Consider the following 27,368-nt stretch of genomic DNA (forward strand, 5'->3'; position numbering starts at 1 on the left):
ATCAAAGACAGACATAGTAGAAGCCCTAAAATGTTGGTGTAACTCCAGGAACACTTGATGAGCCAAAATAAGTTCAGTTGGGACCTTATTAAATTCCACCTCTGGCCCAGAGATTGTGTCTTTTCTGCCAAATAAGACCAAGTAATATGGGGCTGTACAGCAGAGGGATTTGGGATTGTATATTAAAAAGATCCTCACTTAAACACATCCAGAGGGCCAGTTCATCCTTTGGTGAGGGCGTCTTCTAAGAACTGCGTGTTCTTTCATTTCTGGTTAGACCCAAACTCCCCGCTGTTTGGTCTTTTTTTGCTGTTTAATAAGTGTGTCCACAATATTGTCAAGGTATTTATGTGTAGTGTGATAGGAGCGCCTAAAGGTGGATTCCTGCTGCTAAAAAAGTTCTTCCCTCAAAGAGAACTAAATGGTGGATAAGAAGAAAAAATGGGGTTTATTTAGCAGCGCTAAAAAAAGCTAGGAAATGATGATACCAATCTAATTTATATTTTATACAATCTATTTTATTTAAAAATTCTTATAACACATAAAAACAACAGCAAATGCTTTTCCTAATTAATAAAGGGACGTCTCCCTTATACAACACTTATAAAAACAGACTAGAACCATATAATCCTAGAATTTAAGGTATAAAGGAATTAATTCTATAGATAACATATGGCAAGCAACAAATTTCTAAGATAAATGGTGAATTAAATATTTAAAAGGCACAAATGTATCAATCCTAATAGCTTTACAGTTCTTCAGTAACAAATTCAGTTATAAAGTTACACAGTTACTTTCCTTGGACATATAATTGGCTCAGGTGTGCTGGATAGTTAAAAAGGCAAAAAACAGCCAATATTCTGATTTAGGTGCCAAAGCAATCGTGGTTAATGGAAATGGTTAATTTAACAGATGAATACCTTGATGTCTTTAAAGTTCAGTTTGCGTGTTTTAAAAAACGTAGTGCAAATTAGTGTAGAGGTACCTTAATCTGTCCTGGTTGCAACCGCTGATTATCTTCACTGTGAGGGATTCACAGACTGTTTGTTCCTGGTGTTTCTGATAAGTCACCTGACCTTCTCTTTGATTCAGAGGTCAGGGGTGATGATCCGTTCTGGTGATGTAGTTATCCTTTTTTTGTTTTCCTTTCTTCTTATAGCCCAAATATTGTTTTCATCTGGGTTCCCTCAGACTTCTTAAGGTTTGAAGAAATCTTTGGTCAGTGTTTAGCAGTAACACCGTATTCCCTGAAGTTACCAAAGGTAGATTTTAACTTGCAGGGTCAGGAGAAAAGTTTAAAGTTGCAGGGTCACACAGCTTTGTGACAGTAGTAAATGAAGTTTAGTAGAGTGTAGCAGGTCCCATTCAACGCGTTTCACCCTTCTGGGCTTTATCAAGAATCTTCTTGATAAAGCCCAGAAGGGTGAAACGCGTTGAATGGGACCTGCTACACTCTACTAAACTTCATTTACTACTGTCACAAAGCTGTGTGACCCTGCAACTTTAAACTTTTCTCCTGACCCTGCAAGTTAAAATCTACCTTTGGTAACTTCAGGGAATACGGTGTTACTGCTAAACACTGACCAAAGATTTCTTCAAACCTTAAGAAGTCTGAGGGAACCCAGATGAAAACAATATTTGGGCTATAAGAAGAAAGGAAAACAAAAAAAGGATAACTACATCACCAGAACGGATCATCACCCCTGACCTCTGAATCAAAGAGAAGGTCAGGTGACTTATCAGAAACACCAGGAACAAACAGTCTGTGAATCCCTCACAGTGAAGATAATCAGCGGTTGCAACCAGGACAGATTAAGGTACCTCTACACTAATTTGCACTACGTTTTTTAAAACACGCAAACTGAACTTTAAAGACATCAAGGTATTCATCTGTTAAATTAACCATTTCCATTAACCACGATTGCTTTGGCACCTAAATCAGAATATTGGCTGTTTTTTGCCTTTTTAACTATCCAGCACACCTGAGCCAATTATATGTCCAAGGAAAGTAACTGTGTAACTTTATAACTGAATTTGTTACTGAAGAACTGTAAAGCTATTAGGATTGATACATTTGTGCCTTTTAAATATTTAATTCACCATTTATCTTAGAAATTTGTTGCTTGCCATATGTTATCTATAGAATTAATTCCTTTATACCTTAAATTCTAGGATTATATGGTTCTAGTCTGTTTTTATAAGTGTTGTATAAGGGAGACGTCCCTTTATTAATTAGGAAAAGCATTTGCTGTTGTTTTTATGTGTTATAAGAATTTTTAAATAAAATAGATTGTATAAAACATAAATTAGATTGGTATCATCATTTCCTAGCTTTTTTTAGCGCTGCTAAATAAACCCCATTTTTTCTTCTTATCCACAATATTGTCAAGCCCATCTGCATCCATTTTCAGTTCTACTGCTATCTCCTTGTGCTGATGGTACATTGCCAGAGCTTCACAGTAATATGCAGGATGTACCTTCCCTTCTAATGAGCTCACTTTGTTCTTGCCTTTCAAAACTGACATTAATTACAACTAATCATTTCCAGTCATCTTCAACCCACTGAGCCAAAATGTCACTGGATATCTACAAATGAATATATTTTTAGTCAGAAGTGTGAAAGATTGTAAAGGGTATGTTCTGAATAAACTATGTGACCTAATGGGATATTCTCGTTCTAGAGTCGAGTCTTCACATGGATGGATTTCCCACTATGAACAGTATGCAGATGTCTAGATACACAGTGTTCCTGGGTCAGAGTAACTTAAAGGGACACACAAATCCAATTCTCATGAATGCAATCAGATTTTGAACATAATCAATTTAACAATAAACACATGCTCTATGTAATTACAATCAATGTGTCTGCTTGGAGAGCATATGTTGTGTTGGTAATGGCACAGTTTTCATTACCCAGACTTCCCAACCATCCCGTATACAGCGAGATTGTCATATGTTGAGATGTCTAGCTCTCTTCCCGCCACAGCTTCACAGTGTCCTGGTTTTCATTAATCTGCCCAGCTCGGCCTAGGACATACCCTTCATAGCTCTGAGCACACTTAGCTCTACCCAGTCATGTCCACAACATGACTTGTGCCCTATCAACGACTAGGCCATGGCACCTCCCGCCTGAGCCACCACTCACAAGTTGGCATGGTGTTTGAATGAGGGTGTGCAGAGCATATGTACACATGATCCATGCACAATAAAAGGACGGTTGCCAGTGCCACCTTTCTTGGAAAAAAAGGCAATACTCCTTAGCATAAATTTGCATTCTGATTTTAACTCAGAAACAAAATTTTAATAATAATTTATCATTAAGTTTTAAACACACTTAGATGTTTCACTAAAACATGACCTTTATTTCTATATTTGTTTTTTATTATTATCTACATTGACCTGAATACCATGATGCTTGTAAAAAAAAAACTAGATAAACGCTACCATTGAAACAGGGATCATTTTACTAGTAGCATTTTTATTAATACTTGTGTATTGGAAAAATTATTTTCAAAACTGAAATGCATTCATGTGCATTATATTTTAGAGTTTGTGTCCTACTACAAGAAACAAGTTCTCAGAGCATACAAACCCTATCAGGAGTACTGTCTTATACCGACCGTGAACATGTATTGGTTGCATATCTGTGTTACTGTTAAAAGGGCATGAAGCCAATGGTTCAGATAGAATATACACTTTTAAACAAATTTCCTATTTACTTTGAAAAAGCATACCTAGGTAGGCTCAAGTGAAGCAGTGCCCTACTGAGAGCTAGTCGCTGATTGGTGGCTGCAACTGCACCTGCATGTCTCTTGTCATTGGACTCACTCACCTTATATGTTCAGCTAGCTTTCAGTGCTTCTTCAACAAAGGATACCAAGATAATAAATCAAATTTGATAAGAATAACTATTCCTATACTGTACATTTGCTAAAAAAATATATATTTGTTAGTTTTAAGCTTCTAACAATTTTAAAGGTCTTTTATGATATATATATATATATACATATATATATATATATATATATATATATATATATATATATATATATATATATATATATATATATATATATATATATAAACGCACACAGGTAGAAAACACTTTATCCAAACTGCTTGGGACCAGAAAAAGTTTGAATTATGGAATAGTTTGGATTATGGAATAGTTTGGATTTTGGAATACTTGCAACTTTATAATGGGACCATTGGGATGAGGCGTGGAACCAACTGTAAACAACAATATCTTATGTCATTTAGGTACTATTTCAATTTCATAATATAGCTTACACATGTCACTAAAGGTAGTTTTATATCTTTTTTAAAAAAACTTTTGTGATTTACAGGCAGGAAAAATAATAATTTTATATATATATATATATATATATATATATATATATTATTTTTTAAAAATATTAATGAAAACATTTGGATATTGAAATAAGTTTAGATTTTGGAATTTGAGATTTGGGAATATGTACCTATTTATATATATATATCAGTTTTCATATCTGAAGACGGGCGTAAACCCCAAAACATCACATGCATATAAAGTGAATTGTAAAAAGGACCTGAAGAGTGCCTTTGCTTGGATGTAGTTATATGTATGTATACATATGTTAATGTTGAAACACTTTAGATAGCAATGCATCCCCTGCTGGTAGATAAAGGTTTAAAGAAAGTATAAAAAACATAAACCTGCAGCTTTGGAAGGAAAAAACAACATTTATACTTTTTACATTTTATATAGTTTGAAATAATTTCAGGTGTTTTCTGAGCATTTTTATCTAGATCTGATTACAAAAAAAGATATTAAGTTTAATAATAAACCACTCACATACTTTTGGTAAAACATTTGTGAAATGGTAGTTTACAAAATACAAACTATCAGTATTTGTAACAATGTGTCTGCAGAGTGAGGCTGCTGCCTGGGCAAAGTCTATGGGGAGAACAGAGGGCTAGAATACAAGTGGCATGCTAACTGTTGCATGCAAGCAAAAACTGGTTTACCGCGGCTTTATGCACACATGAGATGTAACGTGCCTATTACATGTTGAACGTAAACGCAAGCACAATTTTATTTAACACTCATCGGGATATTGTGACGTCAGAGCTCTGGTTAACTGACGCAAGACTAAAACGTTGCACAAAACACACTATTACAGTTACACTCATAACACCATCTTATAAAAATTATTTTAAAAAATTGCAATAAAAAGTTATAAGGGCTCAAATATATGAGGTGTTAGGGGAAAAAAAGGCAGGCAAAGGACTTTAATATAGAGATACTGTACATACATATGCATGTCTAAACATGTATATGTATGTATTTATATATATAGATATATAGATATATATAAATATGTATGTGTGTGTATAAATGTGTGTACATATGTATTTTACAGACATAAATACACATATAAACACATTAATACATATGTATACATATATATATATGTATATATACAGTCATACCTCGTTTTATTGCAATTCCCTTTATTGCACTTCGCAGAAATTGCTCTTTTTAAAATTAAAGGTTTGTGGCAACTCTGTATTGAGCAAGTATATTGTTGTTATTTTTCCAACATATATACACATATAAACACATAAATACACATGTATACACATATACATAAATAAACATATAAACACACCACCAGCAAACATATTACGACTCACTGAAGGCTCAGATTATGGTTAGCATTTTTTAGCAATAAAGTATTTTTAAATTAAGGTATGTGCATTGTTTTTAGACATAATGCTATTGCAAACTTAATAGACTACAATATAGTGTAAATATAAATTTTATATGCACTGGAAAACAAAAAACTCTAGAAACGAACCCGCAATATCTCTGAGGTATATATTTCAGTCAAGTAGCTTAAAACATGTAAAAGTATATGTATTTAAGGGAATATGTTCTAAGTATTTATAAATAGATACTCAAATATATATATCTGGAACAAACAGCAAATGGAAACCCGAGAGGGTATCCTGAGAGAGCGCACCAAATACTTGTATAATATCCAAAACAAAATTTGCATACAGAATAAGACCCCTAATATATATATATAATGGTAATAGAATGAAAAATAAACAGTGATGGCATAAAACAATATATATGTAGGTTAACAATGAAATGTTAGAGTCAGAATGAAACCTTGTATAACAATTCTCGGTGCAGTTCATAAACACCAGCAGCACTTATGATGCAGTTCATAAACACCAGCAGCCAGCACCTATGATGCAGTTCATAAACACCAGCAGCACCTATGATGCAGTTCATAAACACCAGCAGCACCTATGATGCAGTTCATAAACACCAGCAGCACCTATGATGTAGTCCATAAAGACCAGCAGCACCTATGATGCAGTTCATAAACACTAGCAGCACCTATGATGCAGTTCATAAACACCAGCAGCACCTATGATGCAGTTCATAAACACCAGCAGCACCTATGATGCAGTTCATAAACACTAGCAGCACCTATGATGCAGTTCATAAACACCAGCAGCACCTATGATGCAGTTCATAAACACCAGCAGCACCTATGATGCAGTTCATAAACACCAGCAGCACCTATGATGCAGTTCATAAACACCAGCAGCACCTATGATGCAGTTCATAAACACCAGCAGCACCTATGATGCAGTTCATAAACACCAGCAGCACCTATGATGCAGTTGATAAACACCAGCAGCTGACACAATGATCTGTGCTCCTCTGGGTACAAGGTGAAAAAAGGTGGCTGCTCCGTTTTAGAACCCGGTGTGTTGGGCAATCTGTGAGAATGAAGACAAAAGAAGAGGGCACCTCATAGTGTATTACGGACAGATTGGTATGTGAACGTGCAGATAAATTAAGGCTCACCAGATTTGGTTGCACCGTGCTGTGACCGGTGCTTGAGAGCGGCTAGTACACTGACAACAGATCCCAGGCTGTGGTCCGGGAGAAGCTTTAGAAGCCTCCCAATAGTTCACCAGCAGGAAAAAGGTCTTGTCAGCACAATCTTATAAAAACGTCTTTTTGCACGTGTTGGGTTAGTTCTAGTGTGTATTTTTTTTTACTTTCAACTTGTAATACATACAGGAGCAATAAATAGTGTTCCACTCATAATCTAGCCCAGGGTGTTTTTGCACCCAAAAATAGCTGCAATATTTTTTTTGTCTTCTATATTTGTCACAGCCCTGAAATGAACCCATAAACCAATTTCTACAGTGAAATAATGTGGAAGGGACAAGAAAATACTATAAAATACTAAACTCAATTTTTACCCAAGTATTCTATCATGTAACAGTGGCTTAGAAATAACCATTGAATAACGTTTTGTTAAACAACTTTTTGCAATGTCAAATAACTAGAATACTGTAAGGAGAGCATAAGGAGACATTGTACCGTAAAATGTTCTCCAATGATGGGGTCGATCCGATAAAAATCGTCGCCCGCAAAAGCTGGCGACGCCAATATTTGCGCGGGTTTAGTATCCTATATACGGCGTAACCTAGAAGTTACGCGCGTATATTTCTGCCGTCGCCCGTAGTTTTTTGGGCCATAGGCAGGTATACCAAACCCGCGCAGTTTGGTATCCAATATACAGCGTAAGGACTTACGTGGCGAAAATGGAGAAATCTTACTCCATTTTCACCTCGCCACAAAAAGCAGCCGTAAGAAGCCTTACGCTGACTATTGGAGCCCCGTAACTCCCTAAACTGGCTGCTAAAATAAACCTAACACCTAACGCATGCGCAATGTCTATCTCCCTGTCAACCTCGATCTGCTAAATAAAACCTAACACCTAACGCATGCGCAATGTCTATCTCCCTGTCAACCGCGATCCCCCGCCGCAATCCCTAATAAAGTATTTAACCCCTAAACCGCCGCCATCTACATAAACTAACCCCCCTACTGTGAGCCCCTAAAATCGCCACCATCTAACTGATCTATCCCCTAATGTGAACCCCTTACACCGCCGCCATCTATATTAAAATTATTAACCCCTAATTTAATCTACCTACCCCGCCGCCAGCTATATTATCTATATTAACCCTAAGTATATTATAGTTAATATAGTTATTACATTATATATATTAACTATATTAACCCTAATTATATTAGGGTTAATATAGTTACTATAGTATTTATATAAACTATATTAACTCTATCTAACCCTAACACCCCTAACTAAATTCTTATTAAATAAATCTAATTTATATTATAAACTAAAATATTCCTATTTAAATCTAAATACTTACCTATAAAATAAACTCTAAGATAGCAACAATGTAATTAATAATTACATTATAGCTATGTTAGGGTTTATATTTATTTTACAGGTAAATTGTTAATTATTTTAACTAGGTATAATAGCTATTAAATAGTTATTAACTATTTAATAGCTACCTAGTTAAAATAATTACCCAATTACCTGTAAAATAAATCCTAACCTAAGTTACAAATACACCTACACTATCAATAAATTAAAGAAACTACAAATATCTATCTAAAAATACAATTAAATAAACTAAACTAAATTACTAAAAAAAAAAGACACTAAATTACAAAAAATAAAAAAAAGATTACAAGATTTTTAAGCTAATTACACCTATTCTAAGCCCCCTAATAAAATAATAAAGCCCCCCAAAATAAAAAAATTCCCTACCCTATTCTAAATTAAAAAAAGTTCAAAGCTCTTTTACCTTACCAGCCCTTAAAAGGGCCTTTTGTGGGGGCATGCCCCAAAGAAAACTGCTCTTTTGCCTGCAAAAAAACACACAATACCACCCCCCAACATTACAACCCACCACCCACATACCCCTAATCTAACCCAAACCCCCCTTAAATAAACCTAACACTACCCCCCTGAAGATCTCCCTACCTTGTATTCACCCAGCCGGGCCGAACTCCTCATCCGATCCGGGCGATGTGTTCCAGCAAGCGGCAGTGAAGTCTTCTTCCATCCGGGCGATGTGTTCCAGCAAGTGGCAGAGAGTCTTCTTCCATCGGCGATGTCTTCAAGCAAATCGGCAAATCTTCAATCTTCTTTCTTCGCTCCTCCGCCGCGGAGCATCCTTCCGGCACGACGACTTCCCGACGAATGAGGTTCCTTTAAATGACATCATCCAAGATGGCGTCCGTCGAATTCCGATTGACTGATAGGATTCTATCAGCCAATCGGAATTAAGGTAGAAAAATCTGATTGGCTGATTGAATCAGCCAATCAGATTCAAGTTCAATCCGATTGGCTGAACCAATCAGCCAATCGGATTGAACTTGAATCTGATTGGCTGATTCAATCAGCCAATCAGATTTTTCTACCTTAATTCCGATTGGCTGATAGAATCCTATCAGCCAATCGGAATTCGACGGACGCCATCTTGGATGACGTCATTTAAAGGAACCTCATTCGTCGGGAAGTCGTCGTGCCGGAAGGATGCTCCGCGACGGAGGAGCGAAGAAAGAAGATTGAAGATGCCGATTTGCTTGAAGACATCGCCGATGGAAGAAGACTCTCTGCCGCTTGCTGGAACACATCGCCCGGATGGAAGAAGACTTCACTGCCGCTTGCTGGAACACATCGCTCGGATCGGATGAGGAGTTCGGCCCGGCTGGGTGAATACAAGGTAGGGAGATCTTCAGGGGGGGGTAGTGTTAGGTTTATTTAAGGGGGGTTTGGGTTAGATTAGGGGTATGTGGGTGGTGGGTTGTAATGTTGGGGGGTGGTATTGTGTGTTTTTTTGCAGGCAAAAGAGCAGTTTTCTTTGGGGCATGCCCCCACAAAAGGCCCTTTTAAGGGCTGGTAAGGTAAAAGAGCTTTGAACTTTTTTTAATTTAGAATAGGGTAGGGAATTTTTTTATTTTGGGGGGCTTTATTATTTTCTTAGGGGGCTTAGAATAGGTATAATTAGCTTAAAAATCTTGTAATCTTTTTTTTTATTTTTTGTAATTTAGTGTTTGTTTGTTTTTGTAATTTAGTTTAGTTTATTTAATTGTATTTTTAGATAGATATTTGTAGTTTCTTTAATTTATTGATAGTGTAGGTGTATTTGTAACTTAGGTTAGGATTTATTTTACAGGTAATTGGGTAATTATTTTAACTAGGTAGCTATTAAATAGTTAATAGCTATTTAATAGCTATTATACCTAGTTAAAATAATTAACAATTTACCTGTAAAATAAATATAAACCCTAACATAGCTATAATGTAATTATTAATTATATTGTAGCTATCTTAGGGTTTATTTTATAGGTAAGTATTTAGATTTAAATAGGAATATTTTAATTAACAATATTAATATTAGATTTATTTTAATAAGAGTTTAGTTAGGGATGTTAGAGTTAGATAGGGTTATTATACTTTATATATATATATATAATATAATAACGATATTAACTATATTAACCCTAATATAATTAGGGTTAATATAGTTAATATATATAATATAATAACTATATTAACTATATTAACCCAAATATAATTAGGGTTAATATAGTTAATATAGCTGGCGGCGGTGTAAGGGGATTAGATTAGGGGTTAATACATTTATTATAGGTGGCCGCGGTGTAGGGGGATGTAGATTGTAGGCGAAAGAGCAGTTTACTTTGTGACAAAGCCCCGCCAAAAGCCCTTTTAAGCCCCGCCAAAAGCCCTGGCAAAAGAGCTGAATTCTTTGGGGCATGCCCCGCAAAAAGCCCTTTTAAGGGCTATTTGTAGGGTTAGACTTAGGTTTAGTGGTAGGGATAGTTTAGTATTTCAGGGGTTAAATAATTTAATATAGCTGGCGGCGGTATAGGGGGATTAGATTAGGGGTTAATAATTTTACAATAGATAGCGGCGGTGTAGGGGCTCACTTTAGGAGGTAGGTAAGGTAGATGGCGGCGGTGTTAGGGGCTCACTTTAGGGGGTTATAGATTTAATATAGCTGGCGGCGGTTTAGGGGTTAATAATTTTATTAGGTTGCGGCGGGCTCCGGGAGCGGCGGTTTAGGGGTTAATAATTTTATTAAGTTGCGGCGGGGTTTGGGAGTGGCGGTTTAGGGGTTAATACATATTTTATTGTTAGGCTAGTGAGGGGGGATAGCGGATAGAGGGTTAGACGTGTCGGGCTATGTTAGGGAGGCGTGTTAGACTTGTCGGGCTATGTTAGGGAGGCGTGTTAGACAGTGCGGGTGATTTAGACTTTAGTCAGGTTGTGTAGGCGCCGGCAGTTTCTAACATGCCGTAAGTCACTGGCGACGCCAGAAATTTGTACTTGCGCAGATTTCTGGACATCGCTGGTTTATCAGACTTACGGCACTTTAGCATCTGACGGCGTAGTATATGGGATAGCTCGAGTTGCGAGCTGAAACTGCGGGCGATGCGGGTTCCCTCGCTTGCGCCGCAAACTACGATCTATATCGGATCGACCCCTTAATGTGTTTCCAATTCTCTGTTTTATATGCTGGAGCATATCAACTTGTTTTATAAATATTTCCTTTACCTCCATTTTTCAATTTAGAATTGTTGTTTTTGCCTGTTAAAACCACAACAGATCCTGAATGAATGAATGAATGAATATATATATATATATATGTATATATATATATATATATATATATATATTTTTATATATATATATATATATATATACAGTATATACTATGAAAACAATATGCAGCAAGCAGTAATCAAGTTCTTAGTGGAGTGAAATAGGTAATAAAAAAATAAAATTCAATTGCTCTACGTATTGACGATTGTGTACAGACAAATATGTAAGATAAGGCCTTAATTAATGTATAGCGAGATAGATGTAATTAGGCAAGTAGACAGTTTTACAGCTGCAGAATATAAAATGTATTGGAGATTGCTCCTTTAGGTTTATTTTTGTGTATGAAAAGCACCCATTCTGTAGAATAAGCATACATTTCAGAGCTATCTACTGCAAAAGCAAACACAGTAAATAATAGATGTATATTGCAACGCAATAATATTTCTGTTAATTAAAATTTTTAAAGGACATTAAAATTTAAAAAATACAGTGCAGCAATTAAATATATATTAAAAGTGTTGCTTGAAAATAATAAAGAGCAATTTAAACTTTATTAAACTGATTATTGAAATTAACAAGACATATATGTTTGTGCATACTTCATCCCTAGGGTCAATTTGCCCACTGGCTGAATGAGACAACTCCTATAGCTCTATTAATTGTCAGGGATGCACCTCCCCCACCCCCTCACAGACACACAACTGTGACATATTTTTATAATATCTTATGACAGTGATTTTGTACATGCCAATATATATATATATATATATAATAAATGTTTCACAGACTCATTGTTAAAAACATAGCAGAGCATTCCAAAAAAAGCACAACACTACAATTATCTTACATGATACTATCCTATAACGGAAAAAATATATTTATAGCAATATGTAATTCTATGTTTCTTTTATTAAGTTTCTTATCTTTATGTTTGTTCTTTAGGTATCTTGGAGTTTATAAGCCTGGCTGTTGGTCTGGTTAGTATTCGTGGTGTGGACTCTGGATTATACCTGGGGATGAATGAGAGAGGCGAACTGTATGGGTCGGTAAGTTTGAATTTTTTTAGATTAACTATTATTAAAATATAGAATATCCCTTGCCTTTAGTACAAACGTCACAGATGGCAACCATTCCTCACTAATTATTATTAATATTAATAATTATAATAATAATGTGACATACAGTAGTTCTATTAAAATAGGAAAGCCTCTTAAATGTTGTTTATCTTACTTCATTTACAGTAGCCAATTAGTAACAAATAGAAATTCTGCATTCCATGGGCATGGAATGCAGTGCGGTTGGGGATACTACAATTTTCAGAGTTAAATTAGAGGAAAGCAGGCAAAATAAATAATACATAATGCATAACAAAGTTTTTTTTAATTAAGAATAATTAAACAATTTGAGTTTAATATCCCTATAAAATATTCTATTTTGTTTGAGCATTTTATTTGTAAATGAATATCGTTATTTTACTATGTGTTGAGCCCTGAAAAGGGTTTAAACCCATATTTAAAGTTGCGCTCCCCAGACACCCCTATTTTCCTCCAGATAAGGATATTGTTAGTGACTGGGCTATTTGAAGAAAGCCGATATTGCTCCTGGTGGGAGGTATTATTATGGCTTGTAATTGGCTCCTGGTGCGTGGTATTGCTGGTTATTGGCTGTACATTTTACCTCTTTAAAAACACAGAGGACAACTTAGGTGAATAAAATTAAAACATACAGTATGACACAATAGCTGGAAAGAGATCTACATCTAGACAGCTTCACCAAAGTATCACATTCTGAAATCATATAGGAAATCATAACTGTAGTTAATCAGACAGTAGGTTATCATAAACTATATAATTTGTGACATAATTATTTTACCAGTATAATATTATATACCAGCATATCATTTGTGACATAATAATTTTACCAGTATAATATTATATACCAGCATATCATTTGTGACATAATTATTTTACCAGTATAATATTATATACCAGTATATCATTTGTGACATAATTATTTTACCAGTATAATATTATATACCAGCATATCATTTGTGACATAATTATTTTACCAGTATAATATTATATACCAGCATATCATTTGTGACATAATTATTTTACCAGTATAATATTATATACCAGTATATCATTTGTGACATAATAATTTTACCAGTATAATATTATATACCAGCATATCATTTGTGACATAATTATTTTTCCAGTATAATATTTTCAGAAGCAATGTTATGTCTCTCAGCTGTTAGTACCCTAGTACAGCCTCACCCATTTTTTTCTTTTACATAAGACTGTGTTGTCTTGTGCCAATCACATTCTTTAATTTGAATAAACCTTGATCTGCTGAGCTGATAAGAAGTTAGTAATTAGGTTGTTGGAAGATCCACCTCTGCAATGCCCAAGGCTTGTTATGATCCTTAGTTGAGGGGATTTACAAAGTAGATGAGAGGTGACTGGCGCTGCAGCTGGTTAAACGTACTTCCCATTAACAGTTTAACGCTTGCAAGAAAAAGGAGACTTATGCAGGAATGATGCTTGAGAACCGAGAGTTCTTTAGTTGTAGGCTTCAAAAGTGCGGCTATAAGAATAATGAAAGGAATTTATTGTATGTGATACCTCAGATATTTTCAGTTTAAATAACAAACTCACAGATTCATTTTATATACTGAAACACTTTAGGTTCTTAAATGCGCATTAAAGGGATAGTAAACACCAAAAAATGTTACTGTTTAAAAAGATAGATAATCCCTTTATTTACCATTCTCCATTTTTGCATAACCAACACTGTTATAAAAATATACTTTTTGCCTCTGTAATTACCTTGTATCTAAGCTTCTGCAGACTGCCTCCTTATCTCAGATCTATTGACAGACTTGCATTTCAGGCAATAAGTGCTGACTCTTAAATAACTTCACGTGCATAAGCACAGTGTTATCTATATGAAACACATGAACTAGCGCCCTCTAGCTGTGAAAATGTCAAATGCATTCAGATTAGCGGCGGCCTTCAAGGGTTTAGAAATTAGCATATGAGCCTACCTAGGTTTAGCTTTCAACTAAGAATAACAGGAGAACAACACACATTTGCTTATAAAAGTAAATTATAACGTTTAAAATTACATGCCCCATCTGAATCATGAAAGTTTAATTTGGACTTTATTTTCCCTTCAAAGTAGATAGCTCTCTAGGGAGTAAAACGTTCTAATCCTTCTGTCTCAGCTTCTCTAGTATTTATTTATAGTACCTCCTGTATAGTGAGGTAGAATCTTTGTGAGGGTAACAAATAGAAATAATATAAATAAGAGGCTGCACCAGGGTTAGACACTGTCACATGGTACAAGCGTCTGATGTTTGTTCCTAGGTGAACATCTTCACCTCTTGTTGTTCATATAAGCAGATGGAATGCAGATTCCAAGAGAAATGGGGCTACTGGATATGGATATCCTGCCCTTTGCGCCTAGAGGAATGGCTGTTTAGAAAACTGGGCACCATCCCATAGAACAAGCTACTGCGATATGTTTGCTCCCAGAGGTGCAACACCCTCTCATGTTATGTAACACTGATTCTTAAACACTTCTTAAAACAGTGTAAAGAAATACATTTATTTCACTGTAACGTGAAGCATTTTTTATTTGAAAGGGCATTTTTGTCCCTCTTCTCAATAAGGCACCTTTACTCCTTTTGTAAACGGTTGAAGGCACAAACGTGCTTTTCAATGCCCTCCAAATATGCTACCCCACACATTACAACCATATCAGCTTTTGACTGGCTGTGAGAATGTCTGCAGCAAATACTGAGCTGGTATGTTCTTAATTTAAAGGGACATGAAACCCAAACATTTTCTTTCATGATTCAAATAGAGAATACAATTTTAAACAACTTTCCAATTTACTTCTATTATTTAATTTGCTTCCTTCTCTTGTTATCATTTGCTGAAAGGTTTATCTAGGCAAGTTCATGCAAAGCAGAGAAACTAGGTTCTAGCTGTTGATTGGTGGCTGCATATATATATTGAATGTGATTGGCTCACCCATGTGTTCAGTTAGAAACTAGTAGTGCACTGCTGCTCCTTAAATTATACCAAGAGAATAAAACAGATTAGATAATAGAAGTAAATTAGAAAGTTGTTTAAAATTGTATGCTCTGTCTGAATCATGAAATGATCAATGAAATTTTGGGTTTCATGCACCTTTAAGGTGACATGCATTTGGAGCAGTGGCACTAGCCCTCCTCACCCCCACCCCCAGTATAATGGCTGCCCACCATATGTCCCACAACTGTCCATCGTCTTCCCACCACTACTCTGCCAGTTTATGGAATCAGTGGAAAGGGAGACACAATATCAAGAAGTCAGCAACATCAGCCAGGAAATGTTCTCTTTTAGCTTTTTACTCTAGATACACAGAAGCAGTCTTTTCCCTGCATATACTCTAAATGAGATCAAATAAAGAAGAGTAAGATAGATATTGTATATAACTTTGTATGTGAAATGAATATGGAAGACTCCAAAATGAAGAGCAATGTATAGAATTTGTCAGGCCCTACATATAAAGTAACACACCTAAACTAAATGCACTGTATAGCAAAATGTACATTGTTTTTCAGTCCATAAACATATCCAATTGCCCATTGAAAACCTCTTGTGTCCCTAATATTAGGAACTGTTTCTCTCAAACACTTTAAAATTGTATTATAAAATACTTGATCATACATAGTAAAAGAACTTTGCAATATGCTTACATTGTTTATTTTGCCCCCTTTGCCAGTAATTTAAGTCTGAAACGTATGGATTTTCCAGACCCGAAAACTGAAAAAGCTAACAGACACAGAACTTAAGCCTACGGTGGTGGTGGTGGTGGGTTTGGATATTGAAAAACAATGTTAGCAAACAAGGTTCTGATATGTCAATCTATTGGGAGATTGTTTCAATTACAAGGTGTTGCTCTCCCTTAAATATGTTTATTCGATCCCCTTACTATGGACATATACAAATGAGCTGCACTGATCAAGCAGTTGAGGGAAGATTATATGAAAGGCAGGTAAAATAAATAATGAAAATACATTTTAGGAATTAATGGTTTAGTGTCCCTAATATTAGGAACTGTTTCTCTCAAACAGAATGGTTTTTGGGAGTTTCAGTGCACTCAGCCACGTGCTGTCCCAGCTAAGGTTATGAATTCACAGTGACTCCTCCTAAAATATGTGGGATGTGTACCTTGAGGTTGGTGTCACGTGACCACAAGAAAAGCCTTAATTTGTCAGGAGGGGCAACGTCGGTCACAACAGTGCCAAACTAGTATACAGCTTGCTGGAGTGCACTTTATTTAATGGGATAACTGTCCCTAAGAGGAAACATTTGTGTTGATCTTTATGTATAATTTATATAAATATGTATGTGCTAAAGGTAAATGTTTCCCTTTTATTCCTTTAACAGTGTGCCATTCCATATGGTGCACCTGAAATAAAATGTAATGCTGTTTCCAGTGATGGCATTTGCAGGTGATTTGGAGTGGTACTCACAGAGAATGGTGCTGCAGTAGCTATAAGACAGTAATACTGAAAGTGAGAGGTGGGTCTCCCCAGTAGGCGCTAGAGCATATAAGGGGAGGCGCTGGAGCAATGACACTTTCTACTTATGGAAACTACAAGCAGCAGCTGATTGGCTAAAAGAGAACAGGTTTTAGGGGTTTTAGGGGCCGACACTGACTCCTGCCATGTTGTGGTGGAATAGGGCAAAGTGTAAGAAATTCACCAAGGTCAAAATTGCTTCTTTGTTGTCTTGATCAGTAACTTTAACACAGGAGCAACAAAGTGCAAATTGAAACGTGAGGGAAACACTCTTTTGGTTGAGCTCTTGACATGTCTGTGTGAATCCTACATCAGGTTTACATCCCTCAAATTAAAACTAAAATTAAATAATACAATTTTCTTTCAGGAGAAAAAAATGAACATCTATTAAATTGGTGGTCCTCTTGTAAATGTTGTCATAGGGGAGATAGTTACTTATGAGTACATACAGCACACATGTAAATGTTATTTAAACAGATTAACATCCTTTTTAATGCAATTATTTGTCACTAGCCGAACTCCATGCAACATTTGCCTCAATTGGGGGAGCCAATCTGGGCTTTGGTCCATAGATTCAAACTTGCAAATAAGGACAACTTCTAAAGCTTTATTGGTAGACAAGGACACTTGTCCACAAACATAAAAGCAAGAGAAACGTATATTTTTCAGAAACTAAAACTATAATGCAAATGTTAAAATACCCTCTTTTACATATTACAAAAGGTCCCTTCACACTGATCACTTTTCATAGTATAATAACATGAGAACAGGGGCACGGATACGAGAAACTGATGCTGATCCATCAGCCTCTGGGTAATTAGACTGCTGCTACTGATTGGGTCATTACTATGAGTTTAAACCCTGCAAATTAGAGCATGTAATTTAGTTTTCAGTTTTTTCGAAAATAGCCCTTTAAGACTTTAAACACTCATACTAACACACACAAACACTAAAACACACAAAAAGACACACACACACATACACACTGTTGATTTTATGCATACTTGTTGTAGCCATGTCCATTTCTGTCAATTAAGAGGTTAAACACACACACGCACTACACACATACACACACACACCACATACACACACACACAAGCACTCTAACACATACACAGACACAAGCACTCTAACACATAGACACGCACAAGTACTCTAACACATACACACACACTACACACAAGCACTATAACACGTAGACACACACAAGCACTCTAAAACATACACACGCACAAGTACTCTAACACATACACATGCACTAGACACAAGCACTATAACACATACATACACAAGCCCTCTAAGACATGCACACACAAGCACTCTAACACATACACATACACATGCACACACACTACACACACAAGCACTCTAACAAATACACACACACACGCACAATAACACATACACATGCATGCACACACATACACACACAAGCACTCTAAAACATACACACGCACTCTAACACATATATACACACACACACACACTACACACACACACAAGCACTCTAACACATACACATGAGCACACACTACACACACATACACACAAAAGCACTCTAACACATACACATGCACACAGACAAGCACTCTAACACATACACAAGCACTCTAACACATACACATGCACACACACTATACACACATACACATGCACACACACTATACACACATACACACAGACAAGCACTCTAACACAAGCACTCTAACACATACACATACACACACACAAACACACAAAGGCTGTGCTTTTTCTGATCTGCTCTGGAGCTGCAATACTTATGGTTTCCTTATGATACTTTAGCTACTATGTGTGTAACCTCTTTTGCATGGGTAATAGGGATATGAAACCCCCACATTTTTATTTCACAATTCAAAGAGAACATACAATTTTAATAAACTTTTCTAAGCTAAAACATCTCCATAGACTTTAATGGAGATACCTGTTGTTACCACCGTTCACTCAGTTTACAAAGGAAACTAGGGCTTAGTTAGCTGGGGTCAAAAATGTAAATATTACACTTTCTACCAATTGAGATCATATCATTTTACATTAGAATATCCCTTTAACTACTTTTAGTCCCCCCACCCTACCCCAGTATCATTAATAATAAGGAACAGACAAAGGTAATACATTGATTGTATATTTTAGAAAATATTTATTTTATTTAGCCGCATGTGGACACAGACAACGCACGTTGTTTTGTTTGTTTGTTTTTTAAATATTATTATTGCAAATTATTTTTGCTGAATAATGGGTTAATAAATAGGAAATTTATTGGGGGCTATGAAAGTGTTTAGCCTGGAACAGACTGAATTGCTAAAGGAAAGTGAAATATTTCTGCCTGATTCTGTCTACCTTTCAGTACTCCTAGCCAAATAACGCATTATATTACAATGTCTATACTAAGCAGCTAAGCAGTTTTTCTGCCAGAATCCTATACCTAAAAGCATTCTTTTTTTTTTATCTTGTATTTTCGACATTTGCAGATAGTTGTATAAAAGATTTTTTTTTAATGCAAAAAAAAGTTGAAAAAAAATCATAGATTTTTCTACTGTAGTGTCTTACTTTTTTAGTTTTTAAACATATATACATATGGTAGTCATTTCGTGATTAAAAATGTGTTTCTACAATAGCAGGCTCTCTTCCCTCTGCGGATTTAAGCTGGCCCTGCAATGTGTCACTTGCAAGCCAGCTTCTTTTATGTCAAAGCTGTAAAATTCATGTTGAAAACATATATTGTCTGTGCCAAGGCATAAGGGAACAATCTTCCAGAATTCTATGTACAGGTGGAGATTTTCCTATTAAAATGATCAAAGACACAATTAGCAATGCTAAAAGGAAAACATTCTCAGTCCAAAGGAAAAAAATTTGATTTTTTTTTGACCAGGGCTCCAGCTGGGGAAAAAAAAAGAAACCAAAAAAATATACAGGGTTTTAACTTATACAGTGCCAATCAGAACTCTGACACTTGGAAGAGAGTAAAGTAAAAATTGGTTACTTGGTAGAGATAAAAGAGAAATAAAACTCAAGACTGGGATATTTTGCAGGGGGGGAACAGAAAAAAAGTATTTTCTAGTTTTGTACTATGTTAGGGTGACCATACCTTCCATTTTGCAGGTTTATAAAGGATATCTTGATATGCTTCATGTGCCTTTGCACGGTAGAGGCTTTATCAAGCTCAGGATGGAGCTTGAGGGCCCGTGTTTCTGGCGAGCCTGCAGGCTCACCAGAAACACCAGTTATGAAGCAGCAGTCTAAAGACCGCTGCTCCATAACCTGTCCGTCTGCTCTGAGGAGGCGGACGAACGGGTTGAGAATCTGCATGGGGCGGCATTGCACCAGCAGTTCACAAGAATTGCTCTCCGCATTCAGCGAGGTCTGTCGGACCTGATCCGCACTGTCGGATCAGGTCCGACAGACCTTTGTTAAATAGGGGCCTTTCACTGAAACAGCAATAAGTTTTACTAGAAACATTCTTGCTAATAAGTATTGAAAAAATTCTTCTGTTCAAAACTGAAATGTGCACTGAGGTGAATTTCAATTTTGGTTAAAATGTCTCTTTAAGTAAATCATATGTTGTCTTTACTATAATAATTAAGAATACTGTAAATATAATGCTAATTAAAGTGACAGTCAATTAAAAAAATAATTTTCATGATTCAGATAGGGCATGCAATTTTAAACAACCAATTTACTTTTATCATCAAATTCGCTTTGTTGTCTTAGGGGTCAATTTATTATTGGCAGAATTGAGCCAATTTACCCTGTTTCCACAAGAGCCTTTAGGCTCGCCGGAAACAGGAGTTAAGAAGCAGCGGTCTATAGACCGCTGCTCCTTAACTCATGCGCCACCTCTGAGGCTGCGTACAGCAATCCGCCCATTCCTATACGATTGGGCTGATTGACACCCCCTGCTAGGGGCTGGTTGGCCACTAATCTGTAGGGGGCAGTATTGCACAAGCTGTATTGACACCCCCTGCTAGCGGCCGATTGGCCACGAATCTGCAGGGGGCTGTATTGCACAGTGTATCATGTCCGCCAGACTTTAATAAATTTACCCCTTAGTATTCAGTTTTGAAAACTAAACCTAGGTAAGCTCAAACTTATTTTAAACTGTTAAGGCAGCCTCTTAGCTCAGTGCATTTTGACAGCTTTTCACAGATAGACAGTGCTAGTTCATGTGTGCCACATAGATATCAGTGTGTTCACTCCCATATAGCTATCTATGAGTAAGCACTGATTGGCTAAAATGCAAATCTGTCAAAAGCACTGAGATAAGGGAGCAGTCTGCAAAGGCCTAGATACAAGGTAATCACAGAGGTAAAAAGTGTATTAATATAACCGTGTTGGTTATGCAAAACTGGGAAATGGATAATAAAGAGATGATCTATCTCTTTAAACAATTTCAAGTAGATTGTCCCTTTAAGTTGAATTTTGACTTTACAGTTCCTTTAAGTTTGTCATTCATATTCCACACAAACAAATTATTTTCATTGGTAATGGGGATGAGACAGGTCAGGTTTAGCAGAGCTGTCAGACACTGAAAAAGAATAAGTGTCATTTATTGATGTAATGGAAACAAAATTAAACCACTTTTCAGTTCATTAATATTATCAGTTACTTTGCTCTCTTGGTATACTTAGTAAAAAAAGCATATGTAGATCGGCTCAGGAGCAGCAATGTACTACAGAGAGCTAGATGGTGATATGCCTCTATTCACTGGCTCACTAGATTAGTTCAGTTAGCTCCCAGTAGTGTTACTGCTCTGGAAGGTGTTAAACACATAGTTATATGTAAGCAATCGAGCACAAATAAAATGATCTAACACTGGAACATTTTCTTTGTGGACTTTAATGTCCTCTTTGTTTTCCTAAATAAAAGAGCCTCTTAGAATACTTATGATACTAATGTCACTTTCAAGACTCTTAAAGGGACATTAAATTCTAAAATTTTCTTTCATTATTCAGATAGAACATACAATTTTAAACAACTTTCCAATTTGCGTTTATTATTTAATTTGCTTTGTTGAAAAGAATACCTAGGTAGGCTCAGTAGCTGGGAGCTAGCTGCTGATTGGTGGCTGCACATCTATACCTCTTATCATTGGCTTACTGATGTGTTCAGCTATTACCCAGTAGTGCATTGCTGCTCCTTTAAAAAAGGATACCAAGAGAATGAAGCAAAATTGATAATAGAAGTAAATTGGAAAGTTGTTTAAAATTGTGTGTTCTATCTGAAACATAAAATAAACATTGTGGGTTTCATATTCCTTTAATTAGGGGAATGTGCAGTTCATGTGTAATTTCTTTTACAGCCAAATTATGTTTGTTTTTTCTTACACATGTGACATACTTACCTAGATATTAGAGACACAAATATATGTATTATAATACACTGATAATTAAAAAATTACAGCATTTTTTTTAATCCTGATCATTTTATTTGGTTACATTATTGTATGTATAACAGAATTATTATATTTTCTCTCTTTATTTCACAGAAGAAGCTGAACAGGGAATGTGTTTTCCGTGAGCAATTTGAAGAAAATTGGTATAACACCTATGCCTCAACTTTGTACAAACATTCGGACTCAGAAAGACAAGTTTATGTGGCTTTAAATAAAGACGGATCCCCAAGAGATGGATTTAGGACTAAGAGACACCAAAAACTAACTCACTTCCTACCAAGGCCTGTGGAACCTTCCAAAATACCAGTCATGTACAGAGACCTTTTTCACTATAGGTGATAGGTGTCAATCCTCGACCTAGCGACTCTGATGCATTATAATTGGTTTTCGTGCAGTGGTCGAGGTGCTGTTAAGGAAAAAATATGCTACTAACTGTATGGAAGCACAATCCTTTTAAGTAATGGTCTGAGGACATTTTAAAAGATTGATGCTCTATAAAAAAAGGGAGAGGACCTTTTAAATATAAACCACTTTCAGTTAAGTTTGTAAATATTTATGACATACGTACTCTGTACTGTTCAATACAATGACTAATTACCATAGGCTGCCTTTTACTGGAGCCCTGTATGAAAAGCCATTCCTGTCATTGATTGAGTTGACGTCTTTAGTGAAGGGGGGCGATCTGTGCTTTGTCATTCTGACCCCTCTAGCAACTGAAGATTTTGGAAATGAGAGAGTAATGGTACTGTGCTTGAATGTAAGAGAGCATCATTATAAGGGGACCTAAATATGTTCATTCCAAAAAGAAAAAAAGGGTTGGTTTTTTTCTCAGATAACGTATACAGCTAGAAGTATAAAACTACAGCAGATAGGAGGGTTAGGAAAGATTACTAAGCCTTTGCAAGAATAAGCTCAAAATGGGAAACTTACCACTAGAAAGTAAAACATTTTTTATCACTGAACTTTTTTTTTCTCAATTACTTAAACTTGACTAGAGGCAATTGGAATTTGTTAACATTTAAATGGGACCGAGTATTCGGTGAGCTCAGTTTTCAAATTTACATTCATGATTCAGAACATACAATTTTAAACAACTTTACAATTTACTTCTATTATTTCATTTGATTCCTTTTCTTGTTATCCTTTGCTGAAAGATTTATCTAGGTAAGCTCAGGAGCAGCAAAGAACCTAGATGGCTTTATATCTATCTATCTATCTATCTATCTATCTATCTATCTATCTATCTATCTATCTATCTATATATATATATATATATATATATATATATATATACAGATTGTCATTGGCTCATCCATGTGTTTTAGTTAGAAACCAGTAGTGCTGCTCCTTCAACAAATGATACAAAGAGAATGAAACAAATTTGCTAATAGAAGTAAACTGGAAAGTTGTTTAAAATTGTATGTTCTACCTAAATCACGAAAGAAAAATTTTGGGTTTCATTTCCCTTTAAAGCTTATTCATTTATCTGTTCTTTAGTGAATCAGCTGCATAGAATAAAGTAAGAACACTGGATAGGCCAAAAAGTCACCAGCAGTTTAAATATTATAGTTTAGACAAATCAAAAGAAACATAAAAAATATTAGTTATGTGCATTTCTTTCGTTACGAATACACATTTGTTAACAAAACACGGATATTTGTCTTGTTTTCACAAAACCAATATCCAAGCGAATGCAGCAGGTAATTTAATGATAACGAATGAATAATGACAAATTTGTCAGTATTTGTTTCCTTTAAATAGTTAAAATAGTTACCTTTAGCGTGCTGGAGAGCCACACTAATCATGTCATCTTCTTCACAGAGCCCTGGCTGTGCTCATAGGTGGCTTAGCGCTGTGGCTCCCAGGGCCTGCACTAAAGCTGCACTAAGCCTGCTATTTAGCACAACCCGGGACTCTTTAGCGCGGTTCTCCAGCACGCTAAAGGTACGTTTTTTACATGACACCTATAGCAAAGGAACATGTACATTTGTTTAATTAGAAAGAATGTAAATGTTCCACGAATGGTTGGTATTTACTTCCTTTAAAACGAGCCGAATACCAATAGAGCGGTCAACGAATATTCAAAATAAAAAAGTATTTTGAATATTCAGAAAGAACGTTTCTGGATCTGTTTATAGGTAACAGCTTTCTTAATAGCCTCTGTACTAATCACCACACGCTGAAGAATAGAATATCATTCACTGCATCACAAACAGCAAGTAATATTTTTATTTGTGTGTGTGTGACTCCTTATTTGTGCATAGTTTTTTTATAGAAAGGAAAAGGTCTTATTTTATTATCCAATTTGTAGAAATCTAGATGTTTACCATCAGTGCAAATTTTTTTTTTTTAAATGTATATTAGAATATACGTGATTTTGAAAATTTTAGTTCAACTGGAAATAACTATGATTAGATTCCACATCTAAGAGGATATCAAACGACAAATTGGACACAATTTGGAATTTCAATTCAATCAGTTTTGTCAATGAAACTGACATCGCCCTGTGGAAAACTGACTTTCTGATTAAACTTTCTCTACGGAACTGATGCTATTTCCCCTCCCCAATGTACGATGCTCCTGTTTTACAGGAATGTTATTAAGATGGAAACAAGGATACTGTGCATAAGGATGAAAACTATTTATGAAATGTATATGATATTTATTTTATATATTTATTTATTTCAAATAATTTTATTTTTAATGAAAGATGCTTATGACCGGATTTTCTTTTTTCATCAGGTAGAAAAAAAAAAAGGTTTCCTACTGAAACACATTGATAAATAAGAATGATTTGAGTTTCTAAGAGCTTATTGGCAATAAAATTGTCTTTATATTGTGACATGAATGTTTATTTTATAATACTTTGCAACGCTTTAAACAATTTGAGACATTACTAAAAGCTTTGTTATATTGAAAGCTATTTTACACTTTATGTAACGCTAATGACAGCATGGGACTAACCACAAAGCAGCATAGCCACCTGACTAGGGCCCCATTTAGGAAAAAACATTTTTTTAGTTAAGATGGATATTTAGTTAGCTCCCTTGAGGCCTCAAGTCGTATCCCCTAACTAAGAGCTCATTAGGTAACATTAGCAGGGGTTGGTTTAATGAGCTATAAAGGTAGACGGTTGTTTAAATGTCATACTTTTATGAAAATATATATTTTTTTTGAAAGGACGAAATTATTGTGATAACACAAATGTAAAAAAAAAAGTATAATACAGAAGAAAATCCTTGAGAAAATGTTCCCCCCCCCCATAGTAAATGTCCCTGGAACCTAAGAATGGTTCACAAAATAATATTTTGATAAATCCGTATGTTAAAGCAAAATTAGGACCTGCATTAGGAGCCTAATTTACCCTGACCCTAAGGTGTCTTCTACATTTCCTGCAAATGAGGACAAATATATTTGTAGTTATAAAGAAGGGGAAAAAAAATGATTTTGCATAAATTATGGGGTTGCTCACAATCCTTTAGAAAAATGTATCATATTTTTCTACAGATAACCACCATGGATGCCTATGGGATTTTTTGTAGATAATTTTCTTAAACTTAAAGGGACATTAAACCCACATTTTCTATTTCATGATACAGATGGAGAATACAATTTTAAACAACTTTCCAATTTTCTTCTATCATCTAATTTGCTTCATTCTTTAGATATCCTCTGTTGAAAAAATAGCAATGCACATGGGTGAGCCAATCACACAAGGCATCTATGAGCAGCCACCAATGAGCAGCTACTAAGCCTATCTAGATATGCTTTTAAGCAAAGGATATCAAGAAAATAAAGCAAATCAGATAATAGAAGTAAATTAGAAAATTGTTTAAAATGGTGTGCACTTTCCAAATCATGAAAGAAAAAATTTGGGTTTCATGTCCCTTTAAAGGTACATAATACCCATATGGTAAATCCCTTTAAATTGATGCACCATAACTGTAAAAAGCTGACAAGAAAATATCACATAAACATTTCTGCGTAAAATAAGGAAGATATTTTACCTCAAAGTTTCTTCAGTTCACAATAGTAAGTGCTCAACAGTTATCCATCAGCTACTGTCAGATGCATATTTTAAAAAAACACAGAAAATCAGCTTCAACAGTGCTGATATCACACTTTTATTTACTGTGGTCTCATGAGATTTTATAGTTAACTTCCTTATAATGAGGAGGGAATTAAAGGGATAGGAAAGTCAAAATTAAACTTGCATGATTCAGGTAGAACATTTTATTTTAAGACACTTTTAAATTCATTTCTATTTTCAAATGTGCTTTGTTCTCTTGGTATCCCTTGTTGAAAAAACAAAATTTATGCTTACATGATAAATTTATTTCTCTTGTGGTGTATCCAGCCCACGGGTTCATCCATTACTTGTGGGATATTCTCCTTCCCAACAGGAAGCTGCAAGAGGACACCCACAGCAGAGCTGTCTATATGGCTCCTCCCCTAACTGCCACCCCCAGTCATTCGACCGAAGACAAGCAAGAAAAAAAGGAGAAACTATAGGGTGCAGTGGTGACTATAGTTTAAAAATAAAAAACAGCTGCCTTAAAATGACAGGGCGGGCCGTGGACTGGATACACCACAAGAGAAATACATTTATCAGGTAAGCATAAATTTTGTTTTCTCTTGTAAAGGTGTATCCAGTCCACGGGTTCATCCATTACTTGTGGGATACCAATACCAAAGCTTTAGGACACGGATGAAGGGAGGGACAAGGCAGGAACTTAAACGGAAGACACCACTGCCTGTAAGACCTTTCTCCGAAAAATAGCCTCAGAAGAAGCAAAAGTATCAAATTTATAGAATTTAGAAAAGGTATGAAGTGAAGACCAAGTCGCCGCCTTAC

General features: G+C 35.5%; 1 protein-coding gene across 1 annotated transcript in view; it reads left to right on the forward strand.

The window, feature by feature from the left end:
• Positions 1-23,582, forward strand: part of FGF16 (fibroblast growth factor 16) — a 54,868-nt gene extending 31,286 nt beyond the window's left edge. The window contains exons 2-3 of the mRNA XM_053691628.1: positions 12,468-12,571; positions 22,607-23,582. Coding sequence (XP_053547603.1) covers positions 12,468-12,571; positions 22,607-22,852 — 350 coding nt within the window. The 3' untranslated portion in view covers positions 22,853-23,582. The remainder of the gene's footprint in view (positions 1-12,467; positions 12,572-22,606) is intronic.
• The last annotated feature ends 3,786 nt before the right edge of the window (positions 23,583-27,368 follow it).

The sequence above is a fragment of the Bombina bombina genome, chromosome 1, assembly GCF_027579735.1.
Source record: "Bombina bombina isolate aBomBom1 chromosome 1, aBomBom1.pri, whole genome shotgun sequence".
NCBI classification, from domain to species: domain Eukaryota; kingdom Metazoa; phylum Chordata; class Amphibia; order Anura; family Bombinatoridae; genus Bombina; species Bombina bombina.